General features: G+C 38.7%; 1 protein-coding gene across 1 annotated transcript in view; it reads left to right on the top strand.

The window, feature by feature from the left end:
• The window catches only part of LOC115419034 (receptor-type tyrosine-protein phosphatase gamma-like), a 662,327-nt gene that overhangs the window by 587,128 nt on the left and 51,586 nt on the right, over positions 1-23,613 (top strand). Inside the window, exons 9-12 of the mRNA XM_030133641.1 lie at positions 1,471-1,655; positions 10,894-11,002; positions 11,240-11,289; positions 13,100-13,817. Of these exons, the coding sequence (XP_029989501.1) occupies positions 1,471-1,655; positions 10,894-11,002; positions 11,240-11,289; positions 13,100-13,817 (1,062 nt within the window). The remainder of the gene's footprint in view (positions 1-1,470; positions 1,656-10,893; positions 11,003-11,239; positions 11,290-13,099; positions 13,818-23,613) is intronic.

Below are 23,613 nucleotides of genomic sequence, written 5' to 3'. Positions count from 1 at the left end.
ATCATAATCATAACAATAATAGACTCCAAATTCCTCCTCATCTGGTTCAGAAGTACAAATTTGTGTTTGGATGCTGAACACCTTTGACCTGTGTACATTTGTCTGGATGAGAATCCACTGACCTTATCAACATCCCATCAGTGAAACCCCCACAGAGCAGTGCATATTCAGTTATGAGTATTTATTTTATTTTAGTTTATTTTTAGTTTAGTTCAGTTTGATTATGTGCATTGTCTCCAAAGGTACTAAATGAACTGTGAGGTTGACACTGGTCAAACAGAGACATCTAGTGGTCGTTACCTGCATGTGCACCTTAAACACAGAGTTAGGATGGAGATGAGATGACAAACTGAGATCATACACAAAGCACTGGAGGTTGTGTGTCTGTGGTTGTGTGTCTGTGGTTGTATGTTTGTTGCGTAGATGACTTCAGGAATTCGACTCCTTGACTCCAGCTTACTGTGTTTGAGTTACCGTATTGAACATATCTGATGTGTGTGTGTGTGTATATACATACATTAGGGTTGTCAAAATTAATGCTTTAAACGCAGATTAATCCATCATCATGATTAATCAGATTAAAAGTTTTAACACAATTAATTCATCTGCAGCACAGAATGACTGAACGTCTCTACCAACACATTTGGGTCAGTTTGTCCAAGTAGAGTTAGCGTCACACATGAACAAATGTGCAGTTGATCCGGTAGTGAAAGGCAGCAGAACCAACCCATAAAGATGGAAGACACTAAACAGCACGTTGGCCCTCTGGATGGAAATATGAGGACAAAAAAACCAAGACGGAACAGTTGTTTACAGTTGTTTTGTTGAAACTGTTGAAGATGTTTAATACACACAGTAAGTGCACAGATATTCCCTTCTTTCTTATTGTGTTTGCTCATGCAAAATGAAACATGATTAATATAGATTAAAAATGGATATTTAAATTGTGATTAATTGAAATTAATCCACAGCAACACTGATTGATCGATCTCCTTCTCTCTGTCTCCTTCTCCATCTCCGTCTCTTTCTCCATCTCCTTCTCTGTCTCCATCTTCGTCTCCTCCATCTCCTTCTCTCTGTCTCCTTCTTTGTCTCCTTCTCCATCTCCCTCTCTCCGTCTCCTTCTTTGCCTCCTTAACCGTCTCCTTCTTCATCTTCTTCTCTGTCTACTTCTTTGTCTTCTTCTTCTTCTTCTTCTCCGTCTCCTTCTTTGCCTCCTTAACCGTCTCCTTCTTCGTCTTCTTCTCTGTCTACTTCTTTGTCTCCTTCTTCGTCTTCTTCTCCGTCTCCTTCTTTGCCTCCTTAACCGTCTCCTTTTTCGTCTTCTTCTCCGTCTCCTTCTTTGCCTCCTTAACTGTCTCCTTCTTCGTCTTCTTCTCTGTCTCCTTCTTTGTCTCCTTCTTTGTCTTCTTCTCCGTCTCCTTCTTTGCCTCCTTAACCGTCTCCTTCTCCTCCTCCTCTTCCTCTTAGTGTGCAGCAGCGCCCCCTTTAACATGAAGGTCCAACATGTGAACGGCAGTGCCCTGGTGGTCCGCTGGGCCCGGCCCGAGGTCACCTACCACCCGCCCATCCTCCACTTCCTGGTGTCGTACAGTTGGACCGCCCACGACGACAGCTACGAGGAGACGCACCTGACTGACGCTAAACACAAACTGGTGAGACCTGGACGTGTTACCATGACGACGCACATCCACAGTCACGTCTGCAGATCATAATGTTGTCGATAATAACAGCATGAGGTTGAGGTTTTTCTTGGCAATTTCTGTGTAGGACAGACCTACATTTTTAAGTGTTACGATGGTCTGTGTCTCTTCTATCATTAATTGCCTTTTCCTCGCCATGTTTATAGTAACACACTACTTTCTGCAGTCCAGCACTGTTCAAATAATGCTCCCAATGGTATGGTACCAAAGTGTGTTCCAACACTACTTTTACGCAGACAGAGGGGGTTGGAAGGAATTCAGAAACGTTGGGACACCTGTAGGAATTGGTAGCACCAACTTTCGAGGCTTGATCAACCTCCATTGCTGCAGAACTGCTTTAAGTTGTCAACCCATTTCTTGTTCGCCTTTTTGTATAATTCTGAAATGTACATTATTTTTCAGTTTTGTTTAACCTTACCTTTTTTTGTTTACTTCTGGCAGTTCACCGCTTACCTTTGTACCATTTGAAGCTGTTCATTGAACTTGAACTGCTTGAATTTCAGTACAAAACTGGAAAAAATTGGGGTGTTCTAAAACTTCTGATCGGTAGTTTAACTTGTGCATGAAAATTTACCCAATGGAAAAACACCAATTTCACCAACCTCTCATTTTTCGATTAAAAGTTTTTGCACTGGCAAGAGGCGTTTTTTTGGGTGTAGTGCAATTGGTATATCCTCCAAAACTGCAATGGAAAGACCTTTTTCCATAACTAGAGTCACATGAATAAAAAAAAATGGATGTTGATAGGCATTTCAACAAGCGAAGAAGAAGAGTTTTAAAAGAAACAAGTGTAGACACACCAGGAAACTGAATCATTTTTTTATGTTGTACGGGATAGAGGGGTAATATATAATAATAATGAATATATCTGTAAATCAACACGATATTTATATTCATCGCCATATTCATGGAATGACTTCTCTTGTCATCTCGCGATAATAAATAAACAAATCATTTGTGATTTGGAAAAACCGACATTACACACTTCTGTTTTTTCGACATTTAGTAAATATTGATAAAGTTTTGCGCAGATGTCCAATGGAAAGGCAACAAGTGAAGCCAACACACATGCTTGGCTTTATGGATGTAATCATGTGTGTTTTACCGTGTCAGTCACTAATGTTTAGCATCACATATAGAAATGTCCAAATATGGCCATTTCAAAATACACACTTTACACACATACTCTACACATTAATTTATTTACTTTAAAGCTGCTGTACATACTTCCCATATATCTAGACAAAAGCTTATGTGTGGACATTAGAACTTTAATAAAACATCGAACACGTTGATGGACTGAAGGAAAAACAGGACCAAAAACGAAATGATGATGAGATTCTTCTTTTTTTATCTGTAGATGTTTTCAGTTGCAACAGTTCACATTAATTAAAATAGCTGTAAATGCACCAGAATCTGCCTAAATTTGTAATGACAGATGTGTATCTCCGTCAAATGCAATAAATAAAAAGTTCAACCAGCGACTTAATACGTTAAAGGTAAAAGTGAATAAATGAGCTGTGTGATAGAATATAATTCACCTGTGTCCGTCTGAGAGCCAGGACCAGTAAAAGGGCTGGGTATTTTTTTTACATTCAGGTAATGTCTCGATTGGAAACAGCATAATCATTTCACATACATTTTTATTTTTTTCTATGGAATGTCCTTAGCAGTGGACAGCATTTTTTTGGTGCAGTTCCATTTACTGTATTTGTTCTTTAAAATGAGGCAGAACATTCTGAAACCGACCCATTCCATGGGTTTGTTTCAAGTCTTGCAGCTCATGGACTGATTTATCCTCTTTCTTTCTTTCTTTCTTTTTCTTTTCGACTTCTGAAAACACACCAGTTCTTTGTAGAGCAACAGAAAGTCTGTGAACGGAGCTCAAGTGGAAACAGGCCTGGACCTGGTCTTCATCCAGTCCTTCTGTCCACTCACACTTTTATTCCACACTTCAGCCTTGGTGGGTTTTATTTAGAACTGGACCCTGACATGACAGACGGACGTTAAAAAAACAGATAAAAGATGAAACTGAAAAGTACTGGTAACGTTTCTAAACAGTGATTGAGTGAATCCTGTTAGTGTTTGAGTCCAAATCAGAACCAGAACCAGAATACTTTATCAGGGGGAAATTCTGGGGTGTTTCTGTGTAATAAAACGGTGTCAGATACATGAGCATCAGGAGACACTGACAGTATGATCTGGACAAAAATGATGGTAGAAACTCACAGTACGTAGCCTCTTAAACTCAGTGCCATTTGTGTTGCCATGGTAATGTCACATGACGCTCGTAGCGGTATTGTAACTTATTTTGTTCTTGTTGCTTATTACTTTTGTTATTTTTATTTATTCATTTTTGTCCCTTTTATTGATAAATTTGGCTCTTTTTGTTAATTTTTTTATTTTATTGGGTCATTCCATCCCAAATCAACCAGATTTCAGAAAGTGCCCCACATGACCCCCTCAGAAAATTCTGAAAAAACTCACACTTGTTCACCTACCAGATAAACGTGCACATCCAAAATTTTAATGTCATACCTGTAATAGTTTAGGAGATACAGCCTTTTGAAAATTTATGGTTTTTTTTGTTTTTTTTAATTTTGCAAATTTGCTTTTCGGCCAACTTTGAGGAGCTATATCTCCTTAGGTATTCAAGCCACACTGCTGAAACTTACTGTCTGGGGTGAAATCCCCCTGAAAAGATCATATTTTGCGTCAAAATAATTGTAGGTGCCTTCATGTTTGGTCCATGAGGCAAAAAGACTACATTTCAATAAAAAGTGTTGCTGTGAGGCAATGAATAAAATGGATCGATTTCAGTTTTTCACAAAAATACTCTTTATTTGAGCACCCAAATTACCATATGGCTAGTTAATGAAAATTTTGAAATTTTTACCATGTCTTCATATATGTTTCAAGATGTTGGGCACAAAATTTTAGTTTTGAGATAGAATTGGTTCTATTTTTAATATTTTTTTTTACTGCATAACTATATTTTCTTCAAATTGTATACAAACGTAGGTGTAAATGGCATTTTTAACAGTATAATGGCATTGATTATTGCACAAGTTATGCTAATACTTGAGATATTTGAACTAGGGTGTGGAACTGCATGATGGTTCAGATAGAATAATTATAGATTTCCTAGAACTGGCTCAGGTTGATGCCTGTAGTAGAGACTTCTCGGAAATTGGATGGAGCTGGTCAGTTGACCCAATTTCACCAGGGTCAGTGACATAAATGTAGCTAAGATTTCCCAGAATTTTTATAATGCTGGCCAGCCTAATTTTGGGAATTCTATTCATAAACCTGAACAAACTTATTCATCATGGAGGAAAAATGTGTTATTGGATTGATCTTAAAGGATGAATGTCACAGAAAGACATTATCAAGACAAACAGGCTTTCTGAAAATTGGTGATCTCAGTGAGGATAATAAGGAATTGATACAGTTGAGGTGTGGACTTTATCTGCAAAATGCAGACACCATCAACCTGAGCCAGTTCTGGGAAATCTATAATTATTCTATCTGAACTATCATGCAGTTCCACACCCTAGTTCAAATATCTCAAGTATTAGCATAACTTGTGCAATAATCAATGCCATTATACTGTTAAAAATGCCATTTACACCTACGTTTGTATACAATTTGAAGAAAATATAGTCATGCAGTAAAAAAAATATTAAAAATAGAACCAGTTCTATCCCAAAGCTAAAATTTTGCGCACAACATCTGGAAACATATATGAAGACATGGTAAAATTTAAAAATTTTCATTAACTGACCACATGGTAATTTGGGTGCTCAAGTAGAGTATTTTTGTGAAAAACTGAAATCAACCCATTTTATTCATTGCCTCACAGCAACACTTCTCATTGAAATGTAGTCTTTTTGCAGTATATTGTTGCATCTTGACCATAAGAATCCATGCAAAAAAAATGAGGTCTCCACATTCATCCATTATGGCACAGTGCAAGCCTGAAGAGAGAGGACATTTTGAAGAATTAGCCTTTTCGCCTGATTTCAAGGTCTCATGGACCAAACATGAAGGCACCTACAATTATTTTGATGCAAAATATGGTCTTTCCAGGGGGATTTCACCCCAGACAGTAAGTTTCAGCAGTGTGGCTTGAATACCTAAGGAGATATAGCTCCTCAAAGTTGGCTGAAAAGCAAATTTGCAAAATTAAAAAAAAAAAAAAAAAACTATTTTCAAAGGGCTGTATCTCCTAAATTATTAAAGATATGACATTAAAATTTTGGATGTGCTTGTTTATCTGGTAGGCGAACAAGTGTGAGTTTTTTCAGAATTTTCTGAGGGGGTCATGTGGGGACCATTGGTTGAATTGCCATGGAATGACCCTATTCTTTTTTTTTTTCTTTTTTTTTTACTCCATTTAAGTCTATTTTTGCTTACTTTTCCATGTCCATATTTTGTAATGTTTTCTTCAGTTTCATTCAGTTTGTGTCTTATTTTGCTGTTGTTGCTTATTATTTTTGTTAATTTTTTATTAATTTTGCTTATTTTATTGATTAATTGGGCTGTTTTTGTTCATTTTTTGTTTTTGTCGTTTTCGTGTGCATTCATGGTGCGTTCAGTGTCGTCCGTGATCTTCTACTCGTCTCCGTGTTCAGATCCTCATCTTCTTCCTCTGTCTGGTTTGTGTGAAAAAGAAGAATCTCTGACTCGTAGTTGTCCATGCCCATGTTTGTTCTGCTGTATATTCCGTGGAGACACAATGAGCGCGCTCAGATCTGGTGTGTGCAGCTGCAAGTGCGTCACCACGCCGCTGTTTTCCAGACTTTGTGGTCGGTTTGATGTGTGATGTTGGTTTCAGTGGAATTTATCTGAACTTCCTGCCATGTGGGTCTGTGGCCTTTCTAAGACCGAAGCAGGGCAGCATCCACGTCGCTGCATAATGAATGGACCCGCCATCAAAAAATAATGAAGTTGGCGCTGAGGGCTGAGACGGTTCAACACAACACGGTGGATCAGAGAAAACCTGTTAAACCCACTGAGATCAGACTCGCTTCAACCCCTTCACATGTTTGGAAAATGAGGCTTCGACTGTTAAACCCAGTATCATTTCATCAACTTCAACAGACGCCAGCGCTTCAGAATAATACGTATTATATTAAAACATGCAGGAAAACAGGAATATACCCTGAGTACCCTCTGGTACCCAGGTGAGCATATTATGTACACTTTACACTTCATGTTATTAAAGGTCATTTTATTTTTCACAATTTGTTTTAGGTCAGAATTCAAAAGTTGTTCATTTTTGTTGGATTTTTTTTTTTCAATTCTGACCCATCCACTATAATCATCGCATTATAAACAATGTTAAATTCTTACACTAACACCCTTTTACCAAGTGAGTACAAAATACACACTGACACATTTAGCATTTAACATTTGGCCAAGCACAAAAAAATAATAATATATATTAACCAGTGTTAGTGTTAATCACTGACATATGACAGAATGAAAAACTAGAAAATAACTAATACAATTATTATGTAGAATATTGAGAGAAAAAAAATGTTTTTTTGCATCAAAAATATGGTTTGTTTACATTACAAACATGGCATTTAAAGGGTTAAAAATATGACAGTCCACAAGGAAAACGATGTAAAAAAAAAAACCAAAAACAAAACGTCCAAACCATCTATTTTCATAGTAAGTCATTCTCACTCACTGCTTTGTGTTTTACCGACACCCCCCCCCCAATTCCACAGGTGGCGGGGGGTGAACTGAGCATGCTCAGATGTCCATGGAAAGAACAAGGTCTATTCTATTAGCACAACTGGAAATTTAACTATTGAGTAAAGCTTTGATGAAATGAACTATATTTTGGACAAATGTCTAATGAGTTTGATTTTACTTCCACTAATTGTAAAATTCATTTTATTCTATGTTCATATTTTGTTTGATATATTATTAAATCCATCCATCACATACATTATCCTTTGGAAACTTAAACCCAAATCAGACCTTGAATTGATCAGATCATTTTCTTTTCATGCTCTTCTATTTCCTTGTTTCCTTTTCTTCATTTTTCCTTCACTTATCATTTTTAAATAATCTGTTTTTTGATCAGATGATTAATGAATGTGAAACATTTTCTTTGATTTCATCAAGTCAAAGTCCTTTATTCAGTGTAAATGATGATGTCAATCTACAACTTGATCCATAAACAATAAAACCAATAACTGTACCATTAACTCTCATATTTTTAACCCTTTAAATGACATGTTTGTAATGTAAACAAACTATATTTTGAGGCAAAAAGCACACACAAAAAACTTTTTTTTCCCAATATTCTACATATAAATTGGATTTTTTAAATTTTTTTTAATTTTTTCACCCTGGAATATGTCAATGATTTGTTAATTATTGGTTAATATACATTATTATTTTTTGTGCTAGGTCAAATGTTAAATGTGTCAGTGTGCATTTTGTACTCACTTAGTAGAAGGGTGTTAGTGTAGGAATTTAACATTGTTTATAATGTGATGATTTTAGTGGATGAGACAGAATTAAAAAATCAGACAAACACAAACAACTTTTGAATTCTGACCTAAAACAAAATGTGAAAAATTATACGACCTTTAATAAGATGAGGTGTAAAGTGTGCAGATTCGTCCTCCTCCAGTGTTATTTCAGACAAACACTAGATTTTGCATCAGTGTAAATATGACACTAACATTTTAAACCAAGCCTGTGTTGTTGGTTTTTTGGGACTCATTGAATTTTAATTTAAAACCATTCGATACTTTGGTGAAAATATAATCGTACAGGAGGCAGAGGAGGTTTAATAAACCAGTTATTAATTCAGCAAACGGCCTTCATCCTCCTTCTCCTCTCCTCCCTCTCTTCCTTCTTCTCCTCCTTCTCTCCCCCCCCCCCCTTCCTCTTCCTCCTCCTTCCCCTCTTCCTCCTCCTCCTCCCCTCCTCTTCCTCCACCTGTCGTTCTTCCTCCCCCTCTTCCCCCCTCCTTCCTCTTCCTCCTCCTCCTTCCCCTCTTCGTCCTCCTCCTCCCCTCCCCTTCCTCCATCTGTCCTTCTTCCTCCTCCTCTTCCTCCTCCTCCTCCTCTTCCTTCTTCTCCCCCTCTTCCCCCCTCCTTCTTCTTCCTCTTCCTCCTTCTCTTCCTCTTCCTCCTTCTCCTCCCCTTCCTCCACCTGTCCTTCTTCCTCCTCCTCTTCCTCCTCTTCCTTCTTCTCCTCCTCCTCCCCCTCTCCCCTCCTTCCTTCCTCTTCCTCCTCTTCCTCTTCCACCTCCTTTTCCTCTTCCTCCTCCTCCTCCCCTCCTCCTCCTCCCCTCCCCTTCCTCCACCTGTCCTACTTCCTCCTCTTCCTTCTCCTCCTCTTCCTCCTCCCCTTCTTCCTCCTCCTCCTCCTCTTCCTCCATCAGTTCCATCCAAACGTTCTCATCAGGATCCAGACCAAGCCTTTCATTCCCTTACATTGTGGTCTGCTGCTCAGTTACCGGAATACTAATGCTAAGCTGGTGGTGGTGGGTTGGGGGGGGCTGCCAGCCGGGTGCACAAACCATGACCTTGGGCCAGCGGCATTGTGGGAAAACAGGAGCAGCTGCACAGACCAGATCAGAGCCACAGTGCCCCCTGGCTGCCATTGGGGAGGGAGACGGGAAGTGTTTTATCCTCCCATCATTAACTCCAGAGAGTACCCCCCCCCCGACTCTATTCTATATCCTCCTCTGTCTGTCAGCTCTTTGATTCCTCATATCCTCCCTGGACGCCTCTATCTAGGTCACAACAGGGACTTACATGGCTTCAGGACCCCCCCAAACCCCCCCACCCCTCCGACACAGAGCCCACTTTGTCACAATCAATGGAGAATCGTCATGTTATAAAACCCTCTGCACTGGGATACTGTACACATGAACCACTGGAGATCTATGAACTGAGAACATTTATCTGGATTCAACTGATCCTCTCAAAATAGGAAATAGATGACGATCAATAGATTTGATCACAAATATGACACTAAAAAGGATCAATCACTTCAGCTGTGGATGCAGAAGCTTCATCCATCATCTATCCTCTGTGTTCATGTCATCTGTTTTTTCTTATGGATTCAGACCAAAGGGAGAACACATTGCAGTACCAACAGGATCCATGGGGGGCAGTGTTGAGATTTCCAGAAATAGTGGAACTTTTCAAATAGAAACTACTGATATATTTACAACAATGAACCCTTCGATATCAACATTAGTAGAACCTCCTCTGTCAAAAACATATTTTATTGACCACCACCACCTCCTCCTCCTCCTCCTTCTTCTCCTTCTTCTTCTTCGTCTTCTTCTTCTTCTTCAGGGTATTTGTCCAGTTTGTTAATTCAGAGCGGTGCCCTCTGGTGGACTGATGGACGAGCGCTCATTCCAACTCAGTGAACACATTTAAGAATAACCTCAGTGACGTTTACGCCAACTGAAACAAACACATCTGTTTATGTGCGATGATAGTAAATAAATGATCCTTAGTCCCTGTTGTTTTTCCGCCACCGTGGTCATGTGACCTGTGGTGGTCGAATAAAGTCAAATGAATTAAGAGTTAGCGGTGTTAGCCAGAACAGAGCTGTGACCTCAGAGAAATAATGTTTATCTGAGAGAATCTGTATTTTTCTGTAAATACTTTAATTTCAGAGAATATCAACATTTTTAACATAAATTTCCCTCTTGATCTTCAAAAAATCAAGGTTTTTAACATTAATTTATTCTTTTAATTTCAGGTTTTCTGGTAATTATTTATTTTTCTTCATAAATTCACAAGAGTCATGGTGGGGGGTGGGGGTGGGGGGGGGGGGGGGGTCGGGGTCATATACATGGGGGTGCAGTCCATAACTAGTATACGCTGACGTGAAATGAAACGGAAACTTACCTTGCTTTCGATGTCTGACTTCTGACTTCTGCTCCTCTATTATACACCAGATCTTACATGAAATTTTCACAACCTCTAACCTGTACCCACTGTGCCCCCTCCAGTGTTCTACGGGCCCCCCCACAAATACTGGGCCCCATGAATTTGACATGTTTAACCCCCGTCTTAACGGTGCCCCAGCGTGTAAACATAGATGAGTAAATCTTCATGTGTTTTTTTTTTTCGTGTAAACCTGGTTCAACTGTCCGATGACTGATATTTGTCGTTTTGTGTCATTTTTTTCACAGGAGGCCGTCATTTCTCCTGTTTCACCTGATGTTCTGTACTTGTTCCGGGTCCAGGCCGTTTGTATGAACGACATGCGCAGCGACTTCAGCCAAAGCATGTTATTCAGAGGTAAAACACACCTTCTACATACTAATGCTAATGCTAATGTGTCCAGCGTCACCATCAGATCAACATCAACATCCATCAGCACTACAATTCATTAATTACATTAAACTACACTGGGTTTGTTTGTCTGTTTGTCACTGATGATCTGCTGCCTCTCATAGTTTTATTAATAATAATAATAGTAACAATAATAATAATAATTATTATTGTTGTTGTGATGTTTTTCCTGTTGTGTTTTAGCCAACACCACCCGGATCTTTGAGGGGACGAGGATCGTGAAGACAGGGATGGTAAGAAAATGATTATTTAAACATTCATTATTTATGGAGGACCCAACTGCAGAAAGATGATAATAATAATGATAATAATATTCATCATTATGTCTCCAAAAAATGAAATAGAATTTAATAGAATGTACGTTTTATTCATTCATTCATTATTCATTATAATTATTATATATTATATTATATTGTTATTGTTACTATTTATTTGTTTAGTTTTCATTCTAAAGTCACAAACAAATCTTTATTCTATCAATATTTTTTTTGTAAGGACCCTTTTGGTTTTTTTTTTTAAAGAGAATTATATTATGTATATTATATATTGAAAAAACATATTTATACAGAGTTTATGAAGCAAATTAGTTGCCTTAGTTCCTTAGTAATTATACTGGAACATTATCAATATTTTCCAAATTACACCTTTTTAATGATTTGTGAAATGCTCATTTATTTGCCCCCTTCTTTAAGAGTCAATGCTTTAAAACACCAGTGTCAAACATACGGCCCATGGGCCAAAAACAGCCGCCAAAGGGTACAATCAGGCCCAAAAAGCAAAACTTACACTGAAGATATTAATAATAAAAGATGTTAAAATCATGTTAGTTCAGGTTCCACATTCAGACAAATATGATCTAAAGTGGATCACATCGGTAAAATAATAACAGAAGAACCTATAAATAATGACTGTTTTTTCTTTGGTTTAGTGTAAAAAAGTAAAATTACACCAAAATATTTCATTTACGAACTATCCTTTAACAAAAAACATGAACAACCTAAAATGTCTTCATATAAATCAGTGTAATTGTACCAATATTCTGTCTGCTATTAAATGTTTTGTGTATTTGTAGATCCACTGTGATCTGTAAATTACTTGTAAATTATAATGTACATGTATAAATGATAAACTGAGGCAGAATATTACCGAAATTACACTTATTACATCCTCGAAATCGAGTTTATATAATGGTTTTACCCTGGCCGCTGCTGCCGCCGGATCTCCTTGGTGTTTTGGTGATAACTAGGACAGATTTGGTTGGATTTCTTCTCCCTTAATAACCAACATAGGGGATCCCTAGTGGAAGAACCCTATTGATTTCAGCTTCTCTATGAGTATTATAAGTCATCCACGTGGGGGCACTTTAGTTGAAAATCAGTTTTTTGGACATAAATCAAGCAGCAATAGGCCAGTTGAGATAAAATTTGGTTCATATTGATTGTCTTCCAAATGTCCAATTTCTGGCTACCATCCAGAGTTCATATGGTGTCATTTTCATTCACTAGGTGGGGTTTTGTGGAGAAAAATTGGTTGTTTGACCATTATTCTGCCACGATCAGGTCCATGTATATTCTAACTGAGTTCATATCAATTGTCTAACAATTATCGTGGATAGATTTATATATAGCAGAGGACTGGAGGCATCAGCCTTGTTTTTCTTAAGAAATTTTTGTTTGTTCGAGGTTGTTCATGTTATTCACACTTTTTAAAGGATTATTTGTAAATGTAAACATTTTCATGATGCAATTTTATTTTTTTCAGTTATTATTTTACTGGTCCCGCCTAGTTACGAATATACTGGACTGAATGTGGAACCTGAACAAAAATGAGTTTCAAGGGGTTAAATTAAAGAACCCTAAACCACCTGAACCAAAACCAGGCCAGATCCATCCAGACCAGATGAATCCAGAGCAGCAGAAGCAACAGTTCAAAAGAAGAATTCAGTCTAAATGTTTCCCTATTTTTAAACCACAGTAAGAATTTGAAGTATTAACTCATGGGTCTAAACTCCACCCACACTCATCCTTTTATTTTCCGCCTCAGCCGACGGTATCTCCGGCCTCCTCCGCCGACATGGCTCCCATCTCCTCCGGCTCTTCCACCTGGACGTCCTCCGGCATCCCCTTCTCATTCGTCTCCATGGCGACCGGCATTGGCCCTTCCTCCAGCGGGAGCCAGGCCACGGTGGCATCCGTGGTCACCAGTACGTTACTGGCCGGTCTGGGCTTCAGCGGTGGTGTCATCTCCTCCTTCCCCAGCTCCATCTGGCCAAGCAGAGAGCAGACCCATAACCCCGCCCCTGCCGAGGCCACCGCCGCCGCCAAAGACAATGGCGACGCCGGAGGCCATGACGGCGAGAAGAGTCAGGAAGACGACCGACAGAAGGAGGGAGAGGAGAAGGAGGAAGACGAGGAGGAGGAACAGAAGGAGGAGAAGAAGGAGAGGAAGGAAAGGAAGCAGAGGAGTCGGTCTGGAGGGGAGGGTGGAGCCAGGAGGCCGGACCAGGACACGGCGGCCAACCAAACCCCCAGCAAGAACCCGAACACCACCGCGAAGGAGAAACAAGCCGAGCCTGATCAGACGCTGTCCCCTAGAAACCGCCCAGACCTACCGACCCATAATCCTCTGCGGTCTGACCCCAGCAGGACCACAGAACTGGCCAATGACACGGCAACGTTCCCACCTCCTACAGGTCAGGTGGTCACAGCACGACCCGTAACCAGAGGCAACAGGAAGCAGTGGGCGTTCTCCATCCAGACCGGTGAGTCCAGACTACGAGGCTTCAGTTAACCCTTTAAAACCAAATTAGGGTAAAGGTCTGCATTGGCTGAGGGGGAGGGGTGGAAGTGGGTGGAGCAGAGAGCAGCAGAGTGCAGTCGGTGAGAGAGATATGGAAATTTTTATTAATTTTATCAGCGTTTTAGTGGTGTTTTACTGGTGAATTCTTCTAAATAATTGTATATAATCGTGACAGTGCTGTTTTGGAGTGTTCTACTGGTGTGTTTTGACGTGTTTTTGTTGAGTTTCGCTGATTTTTTCACTGTTTTTATCTGTTCTTCCTGGTTTGCATAGATCATTGATAGTTGTATTTTATCTGTAAATACTCTATAAATGTATGTATATTTCTCTCTATATATAAATCTATATGCAGATCTATCCAGGGCATAAAGAGATGCAGTGTCTGTATTGGAATCAGATGATGGATGTTTTTGTCAGTGAAATGAGGGGCTCTGTCTACACATAGACAGAAAGTGAACACAGACTATCACACAGGATCAAAATGACTGGAAAGAACCAAAAATAAGAAGCTGGGTGTCAAACATATGACCTGTGGGCCAAAACTGGGCCCCTCTAAGGGTCCAATCTGGCCCTTCAGTGCAAAAAAAAATGACGCTAACATTAAACATCAAGGGTGTCAAACTCATTTTAGTTCAGGGGTTTGATGGGGGTATGATGGAGGTTTAATGGGGGTATGATGGGGTATGAAGGGGGTATGATGGGTATATGATAGAGGTATGATGGAGGTTTGTCGGGCGTATGATGGAGGTTTGATGGGGTATAATGGGGTTTGATGGGGGCGTGATGAAGGTTTAATGAGGGTATTATGGGGGTATAATGGGATATTAAGGGGGTATGATGGATATATGATGGGGCTGTAATGGGGGTATGATTGGGGTGTGATGGGGGTATGACGAAGGTTTATTGGGGTATGATGGGGGTATAATGGGGTATGAAGGGGGTAAGATGGGTACATGATGCGGATATAATGGGGATATGATAGAAGTATGATAGAGGTTTGTTGGGGGGTATAATGGAGGTATGATGGGAATTTGAAGGGGGTATTATAGGGATATGATGTGGGTATGATGGGGTTTTTTGTTATTTCCTGTAATTGGCTGTTGAACTGTGGCAATGCTGGATGTTAAACGTGGTCAAATTTTCCAAACATGGGATCTGTAGAACTAATCCCAGTTAAAGCTCAGGCTTCAGCTGCTCTGAAAGCTTCATTTGTCACGTTTCCCTCTATTTTTCTGTCATCAGATGATCACAGATGTCCATAAACGCTCATCTGTTCCACCAAATGCACCATCAGCCCCAAACCTTCCAGCGTCAGTCAGCACTTTGGCGTTTTAGCACATTTCATGCACAGGTGCAACGAGACAGCCCTCGCTGACCTCCTGGACCATGGCCAGGGGAGGGGTCTGGGCACTGAAACTGCCTATTAGAACCCAGAATACAAATATGGACCTGGAAATGTTATGTACAGTGTTCAGGCATGGGCTGAAAGTGGAAGACTGTGGATGCTTTTGGAGTTGCATGACTTCCAAATTTAAAGAGTCGACTTGTTGTTTTGTTATGGAAACTGAGCTATTAACTGATGCATCTGCAGACACATAATTATTCACTAAATATTTCCATTGCACTTGTTTCATCTTTCGCCACTATACAGACGTTTCCACAAGGTGCTTAAACATTATGATGGCGAGTTTCCACCAGTTCTTCAAATCCATGGTCCTTAGTTTACTTTATTTGCTTTAATATTGATTGGATATGCCACCGTATTTGTGGGTCATATATTTTACTTCCCAGTGCTGCAGAAAGATGTGAACAACGCCCCCGAGATAAATATCTTTAATCTGTTAAAATTATTGTCTAGACAAGTAAAAAAAAAAAAAAAAACAAGAGAAGCATGAAAGATAAGAGCAGAAATAGAGTTAAAGGATGGAGATGCTTTAAAACCACAATGATTAAACACTGAACTGGAGGACTTGTCTGCACTGAACAGCATTAGAAAACCCAAGGACTAAACCACAGTGTATGCACCTCAGCTGTGCTTTTCTACAGCAGCCACTTCACTTTGTATTTACTGTAGCACAAACTGGAAGCTGTAGTCGGAGTAAAACTGAGGTATAAGGTCAATAGAAAGAGAAAAATAGTCATTAAAACTGAGGTCAACAATGTGCTCAATTAAACTTTTGAAGGCATTTGATGATTAGAGCAGATGTGAAAACAGAAATGAGGGTTGGAATCGACCAATCACAGACATTCAAGGCCCAAGAATCCACAGCAGCTAATGTAATAAGTGCTGATGAATCGCACTAATGTAGAGTGGGTGAAGTGAATTGATGCAGCTAAAGTAAAGCGTTAATAGAACTCCAGCAGGGCTCAGTATTTAACCCTTTACCCCCGGAGCCGTGATTCCAGGTAAAGGTGCTGCTGTGAATTGTCGTCTGTTTCTGGTTCGTAAAAGCTGCTGTGAGTATGTGCTTGTGTTCCTTTTCTTAAGTGGTTTTGCTTTACTGTGTGTTTTAGGGTCAATACAGGTGGAATAACAGAAAATTCAAAGAGAGGAATTGAAGTTTGACAGGTTTGGACTAAATAAGGCACTCAGAATGTACATCAATAAGAGATTTAGATGTTGAACATGAACTGTGAACTGGAACACACTGAACAACAACAAGGATTTGAATTTGGGCTCAGTAGTTTTAGTTTGGGCTCTTTCAATAAATCAGCTGTTTTTTGACGCCTGGTTGAACTCCAAAAAGCAGTTACATGGTCAAAACTCAGTGAGAACACAGTAAAAAAAAAAAAAAAAAAAAGGAAAATCTCCACAACACTAGAAACAACAGGAAAAACAAAAAACGGCAAGGAAAATGGTGTTTAAAAAAAAAAAAAAAGCCCAAACCGTCTATTTTTATAGTGAGTTGATCTCACTCACTGCTCCGTGTTTTACCCCCATTCCACAGGTGGTAGGAGGTGCACTGAGCATCCTCAGATGTCTATGGAAAGAATAAGGCCTATTCTATCAGCACGTTTTGAAATTTTAACCACTGAGCGAACGGTTGAATTTTTATGAATATTTAGAATAAATCATACATTCACAACACTCACCACAGACACACCAGGGGTTAAAGGGTTAAATCCAATCCTCTGAACAGGTCCTGCATTAGCCAAGCAAACACCATGGGACGTCAATGCAATTCCAACCACTCTCAAACACAGACCAGATGTCATTATGAACCAAAATCAATCTCTGGTCGTTCCCGGAAATGGCTCCTCCAGCTCTTTGTCAAAGTACTTTCAGTAAATTTTATTCTGAGCTCGAGAGACTGCAATAAACATTCAGAAGTGGAATCAGATGAAACTTTACAAGTGAATACAAAAAAGATTACAACACAAACCTCTGTAACTGGATGTAAACAGACCCAAAGTGTCCACGTCGGACCAGATGGGACGTGTCTATTTACTGGAGTCAGGTGGAATTAGATTGAGAGGTGCTGATACATGGATCTGGTATCTGAGGGTTTTCAGCATCAATCCTGAACCAGACCCAAAATATACAGTTTTACAGATACATGGATACATAGAATAATACTATGACTAATACTATGACAACTACTACTGAAAACACCTTCCACACTGTGGTGAAAAACACTGTCATGTCAACTTCATATACTGTATAAATGTAATACTTGGAGGAGAATCCTTTGATGGTGTCATTTTTGGAGCCTCCAGTGGCCGTTTGAGGAACTACCACTTGGAGTTCAGTCTAAAATATGTGGGGGGGGGTTTTCCATTACAATAATTTTGCCTAAATCTGAAACGTCATATGATTCCATAATACAGTTATTTTAAAAAACCCAGTTATTTATTTACTTTATAATCATGATAATCAACTGCATTAATCTGTTAAAACTCAGCTGGTTCAAGTTACAGAATCTGTATCATAATACTGGAAGGTCTCAGAGTGTGTGTGTGTGTGTGTGTGTGTGTGTGTGTGTGTGTGTGTGTGTCTGCACAGTTCTGAGAAATTGAGATGTTTTTAACTGGCCAGTTTGGTACCTACAGTTGAAGAATAGTCCCATATCCACATTAAATATCTCGGCAAGTTGATAAGACCAATAATTTAGGAGGTATTAGTCATTTTGGAATACAATAGCCTTACAGTCATGTTGCTCAGTTGACCAGAAGCGCAGTGCCATGCTGCATGATGGGAAATTCAGTTAAAAACAGGAATGACACATTTACTAACTTATGTCCCTAGATATTGGTATTATGATGCACTAGTACATCATATTTTGTCATTTTTTTCTCATATTTTTCACTATCAGTAGGTTTTGTATATTTTAGTCCTTTATCTCAAATCTGTTAATTAAATAGCTTAAAATGCAGTTTTATTTCCATGTCACTGACAAAAACTAGCTGTGGTTCTTTATCAGGGTTACTGTATGTGTCTAATTAAAATATTGCTAAGGTTTGGCTATATTAGTGACAAAATTATTAATTATTTTAATACTCGTTTCTATTAAAATTTCTGTGTGTAGGTTAAATGGGTTTTCCAGGCTGAGGCAGTTTTCATAGATGGAACATGAATAAAATGCTGATTACATTAATGCAATAATTGTATGTAAATCAGAAGTGCATGATGGGAAAAGGTCTGCATTAGTTGGTAGTGTTTGCAAGGCATTATGGGATGCAGTCTTCCTCAGTTTTCTCTCTTTATCCACTGATCAAACTTCCCCCCTCTTCATCTCTTCTCTTTCCTCCTTCCTCTTCATCATTGCTGCCCACTGCCCCCACCCCCCGCCTCCCCATCATCCTCTCTGGCTCTGCCTCTCTTCTTCTTGCTCTGATCTGAGTGTTGGCCTACTTTCAGACATGGCGAGAGGAGACGAGGCTTGCAGGCTCGACTCAGCTGCAGGGAAGGAAAACAGCCTCAGCTCCATTTAGAGTTCACTGTGTGTGTTGTGTTACTGCCTGTATGTGTCTGACTGCACATTAACAACCGCCGCTGTGCGTGTGTGTGTGTGTGTGCTGCTGCCATAGGGTTATTTCTTTATTTATCTATTTGTTTATTCCTGGCCGAGCACTGTAGTCGTACTAGAAACGCAGAAACGGCGGTGGCGTGGTATCTGTGTTGGTTTTATGGTTTTGTAGGAGATGCAGAGTCAGTGTGGATGTAGATCCAGGGCCAGTCTGGTGCAGTGCAGGGGCCCGGGCCCGGCCTCGGTCAGCGGCGTTCGGCTCCGGGTGGGCAGGGCCACAGACTGAAGGCCATGGGCACTGCCGTCAGCTCCGCTAACGTCACGGCTGAACCGGGTAAGGCGACGCCGACCATAGGCCTATGAGCAGATTAAGTTTAACTATGACTGGGTCTGTCCAGAGATGTGTGGATGTGGTGCAGTGAGCAGGAGGACACAGCTGGGGGCGCTGATGTTCTGACAGGAGGCATTCTGGGTAATCTGATGAGTCCTGAATTCAGCTGTGTCTCATGTATATGTGTCTACTGTGGATGTGTTTAGTTTGGTTTAAGTAATAAACTGTAATTAAAAGGGGAAATAGGTTAATATTTCCCCTTTAGCCCCACCCCTTAGTTACTGTTGCTATGTCTGTCAAGCTTTTTCATGGTCTTATAGGTTTTTCAGAGAGAAAACAACCAGAAATTTCTGCTTTAACTAGGGCTGCTCGATTATAGAAAAAAAAAAAAAATCACGATTATTTTAGCAATAATTGAAATCACGATTATTAAAAACGATTATTTGTTAACCTTAAAGTTGTTTTTTTTTTTTCTTGCAAAGCAATGTAAAATATACTCTTTAAACATAAATAAAACTTTTAACCACTAAAACAAAGTATGTTCACTTTTGTACGAAACAAAAAAATCTTTGAATGCAAATAAGTATACTGTAAATTCAAGTATGTTTCCTTTTGTAAATAAATAGTGCACTGGAATTAAACTGCTATAGACTTGCCATAGAACTGTAGCAATAAAAAAAAAAAACTCACGTAAAGTGCAAATTATAAATTCAAGTATGTTCAATGTAGTATGAAACATAGTAAATTCAGTGGCGTGCCGTGAGGTTTCAGTTAAGGCCTTCTGTATACATCAGCCATCTAGAATACGTACAGGGGTTGGACAAAATAATGGAAACACCTTCTATGATGCCACAATGTTAGGTGTTTCCATTATTTTGTCCAACCCCTGTACGTTAGGGTTATACGGGTTAGGGTTAGGTTAATACGGGAGTTGCAGCGTAAAGAGATTCGGAGACTGAAGATTGCATTGCGGGCGAAGTTGTTTTTATGCGTTTTAGTTTTTCATAAGATTACGATAAAGGTGGCGGTGGTTCAACTTTAGATGGTTCAAAGGTTTGTTGTGTTAGCGGTCAGTGCGGACACAACTACGAAACACTTTTTGCACGTGATGTGTTTTTGCTCTTCGTCTTCTTCATCAAACCCAAAGTGATTCCATACAATTGAATTTGACTTGCCTTTTTTGTTTACCAAGCACTTCTGCTGTGATTCTCTTGCCATTTGTCCAGACCGCTAGGTACAACTTTCCTCTTGGGGTGGACCTGCCGGCTAGCAGGCAGCAGTAGCTTAGAGGGGGGCGGGGCAGAGCAGCTCATGGTAGCTTGCGTGCTCGTGAATTACAACAACTTAAAATTAGTAATAGTTTTTTCTCGATTACATAATTTTTGTAATCGTTGCGTGTAATAATCGAAATCGTAATTGAATTTCCATTAATTGCACAGCCTTAGCTTTAACAATAATAAAATATCCAATAAAGGTTCACATAGAGGACTAGAGGAGCGACCGTCATAGTATAAATTTGATTTGATCAATAAAACGTTACTAATGCTAGTTTGTTTAGCACGCATGTGTTAGCAAATAAAGAGAGTTGAGCAAGTTCTTAATGGTAGCTTTGTGATTGGTTGTTTTCTATCATGGGACTGGTTTCAGACATGTTTTTCATTGTTTACTAACTGTGTGCTAAGCTAAGCATAGTGTTCTCAGTTTTACTAACATCTATATTATAAAAACCAAGTGGCCTCTGTGTGTGTGTGTGTGTGTGTGTGTGTGTGTGTGTGTGTGTGTGTGTGTGTCTGGGGACTCACACAAAGTCTGGAAAGAGCTGACTGCTGTAGTTTGTCATACTTATGTATTTTTGGTCAAGGAAGAGATTAGAGAAAACAATAAGTTGATAGGACCAGTGTTTTGGGAGATATCAGTAATTGTGGAATGCAGTTGCCTTACAATCACGTTGCTATACCCACAACACTTTGGCGGTGACTGCTGGATAAATGCAGTACAGCATGCATGAATACACAACAGCATAAAAACTACCACATCTAGAACCCGGGGATCCACGGGTCAACACACTAGTATAGGATTAAATGTGGTGTGAAATAGTAGTATACACTCTTCAAACTTTACGTTAAATGTATTTACTTTGTCTCTTTTTCAAGTGTTTTCAACACATAAAACAAATACTGATCTTTCAATCATATTTCTCTTTAAAAGGCGGGTTTACCTGTTAAAATTATATTAAAAACATAATAGTAAAGGCAGTGAAAATGATCATTTGTGCACAGATATAATTTTGATGTTTTCATGTTTTTTGAGGAGTGGTTAAAAAGACATATTACTACCAAAATTGGACATTTGTAAATTATTGCTCCATTGATAAATTTCAGGGCGAATTGAAGAGGTTTTTCATTCAAACATTTCTTGAAATTCATCTTATATACCCCCCCCCCATAACTTAAGTATAAGTAAAACTTCAAGTAATATAAGTATTTAAGTAATAATATGAATAAGGAATACGAACACTACATTCACAACAACAAACAAACATTGCAGACATTAATCAATGTTTTCATTAATTCTGTATTATATGGTTTTTCAGGCTGTGTTCATGTTTTGATCATTCCAAAACCACCAGATAAGTTCATATTTAACCAGATGGTATTGAACCAGTGTTTTTAATTAGTTTAATTACTTAACAGTTCTTCGGCCACCGATCCTCCTCAACATGTCCAAATATGGTCACTTCTATCTCTGGCAAACCAAGACTATGAAGGCCAAAATGTAAAGGTCATTTCTATACATTCTATTCAACTTAAGAATCTAAAGTGATGTTTCTTGCTGAACAAATAACCAGATACTGAGTTCCATCTGTGACAAATAAACCCTGTTTCCATGGAAACACAGACACTGGTCCATTGTTTAGGTGAAGTGTCCAGTGTTTTCAGTGTTTTCATTTACTTCCCTCTGGTCGTCGTGTAAGGACAGACCATCTGCCTTTGGTTCACTGGGGCCTGAATCCATCATCCAATAAAACACCAAACATATGGTGTTGCATCGCTGACGGTGACCTGCTGTAGTTTAGGTGTGAATCCGATGCTGCTGTTTGGGATCTTTGTGTCTTCATCCATATGGGAATAGAAAACTATGAAAAAATATAAATATATATAAAATAGAAAACTGGTCTTTGCAGTCATTTTCACTTTCTGATCAGACTTAATGCACACAGTTGTGTCAAGTAGAACAGAATTAAATGCACTTAAAGGAAACTGACATCCATTAACCCTCTGGTTTCCTACTCATAGAGGTCCTTCTAATCACATACAGCTCATAATATGCATAGTGCACTAATGTCAATATATTGTTCATACAGTTTGTTTTTAACTTTTTTTTTTTTTTTTTTTTTTTTTTAACTTTTTTTTTGTTTTTCATCAACTTGAGCCATAAACAAAAATAGCAAATACTCAATAACTGTTATATTTTTAACCCTTTGAATGCTCTTTTTGTAATGTAAACAAACCATATTTTTGATGCAAAAAACTTTTTTCCAATATTCCACAAAAAAATTGGGATTACTTATTTTTTATTTTTTCATCCTGGCATGTGTCAATGATTAACACCAACATTGGTTAACATACATTATTATTTTTTTGTACTCGGTCAAATATTAAATGCTAAAATGTGTTTTATACTCACTTGGTAGAAAGGTGTTAGCTTAGGAATTTAAAATTCTTTATAATGTGATAATTTTAGTGGATGGGTCAGAATAAAAAAAAAATCTGACAAAAATGAATCAACAACTTTTGAATTCTAAAACAAATTGTGAAAATTATTATGATCTTTCATAACATGAAGTGCAACATGTGCGTAGTATGCTCACCTGGATACCAGAAGGTTAATCAGCAATGAAAAATTCTCTTTCATATTTCCATGCAGTCACATTGTTCCTTTTAGTTTATGTATTATATTTTCCCTCCCACGCTGATGTTTAACTGTACATTAAATCCATGTTGTCTTTAGTCCGCTTGGTGATGTTTCATGTAGTTGAAACTTCCGCATTTACCTCCAGATTTAATATCCTGTCATAAGAGAAAACACTTAACTAAATACATGTTAAATGTGTTGAATTATCACATCATTTCTGATTACCAGCGTTTCCAACTCCTCTGTATGAAAGTATCTATTTTTTGTCCTAAAAGTCTCTAGAAGTTGCTAAATGACATTATCACCTAATTTGCCTAATTATACATATACACATTTTTGCATATTCCTTAAGAGCAATTTGTGGATAGTATTTATTTTTAGATATTCATTACAAGTCACTGTGCTATTGTTTTTTCATTGTCTGTTAATCTTTTATACTTGTGCTCTGACCTCTGCATATGTACCTGAATATGTACAAATGGCAAATAAAACTATCTTATCTTACCTTAAATGTTCATGTAATAGGAATGAACAATGTAGGAGAG

The sequence above is a fragment of the Sphaeramia orbicularis genome, chromosome 5, assembly GCF_902148855.1.
Source record: "Sphaeramia orbicularis chromosome 5, fSphaOr1.1, whole genome shotgun sequence".
Taxonomy (NCBI): Eukaryota; Metazoa; Chordata; class Actinopteri; order Kurtiformes; family Apogonidae; genus Sphaeramia; species Sphaeramia orbicularis.
Note: the sequence above shows the minus strand (reverse complement) of the source record. Positions and strands in the feature narration are given on the sequence as shown.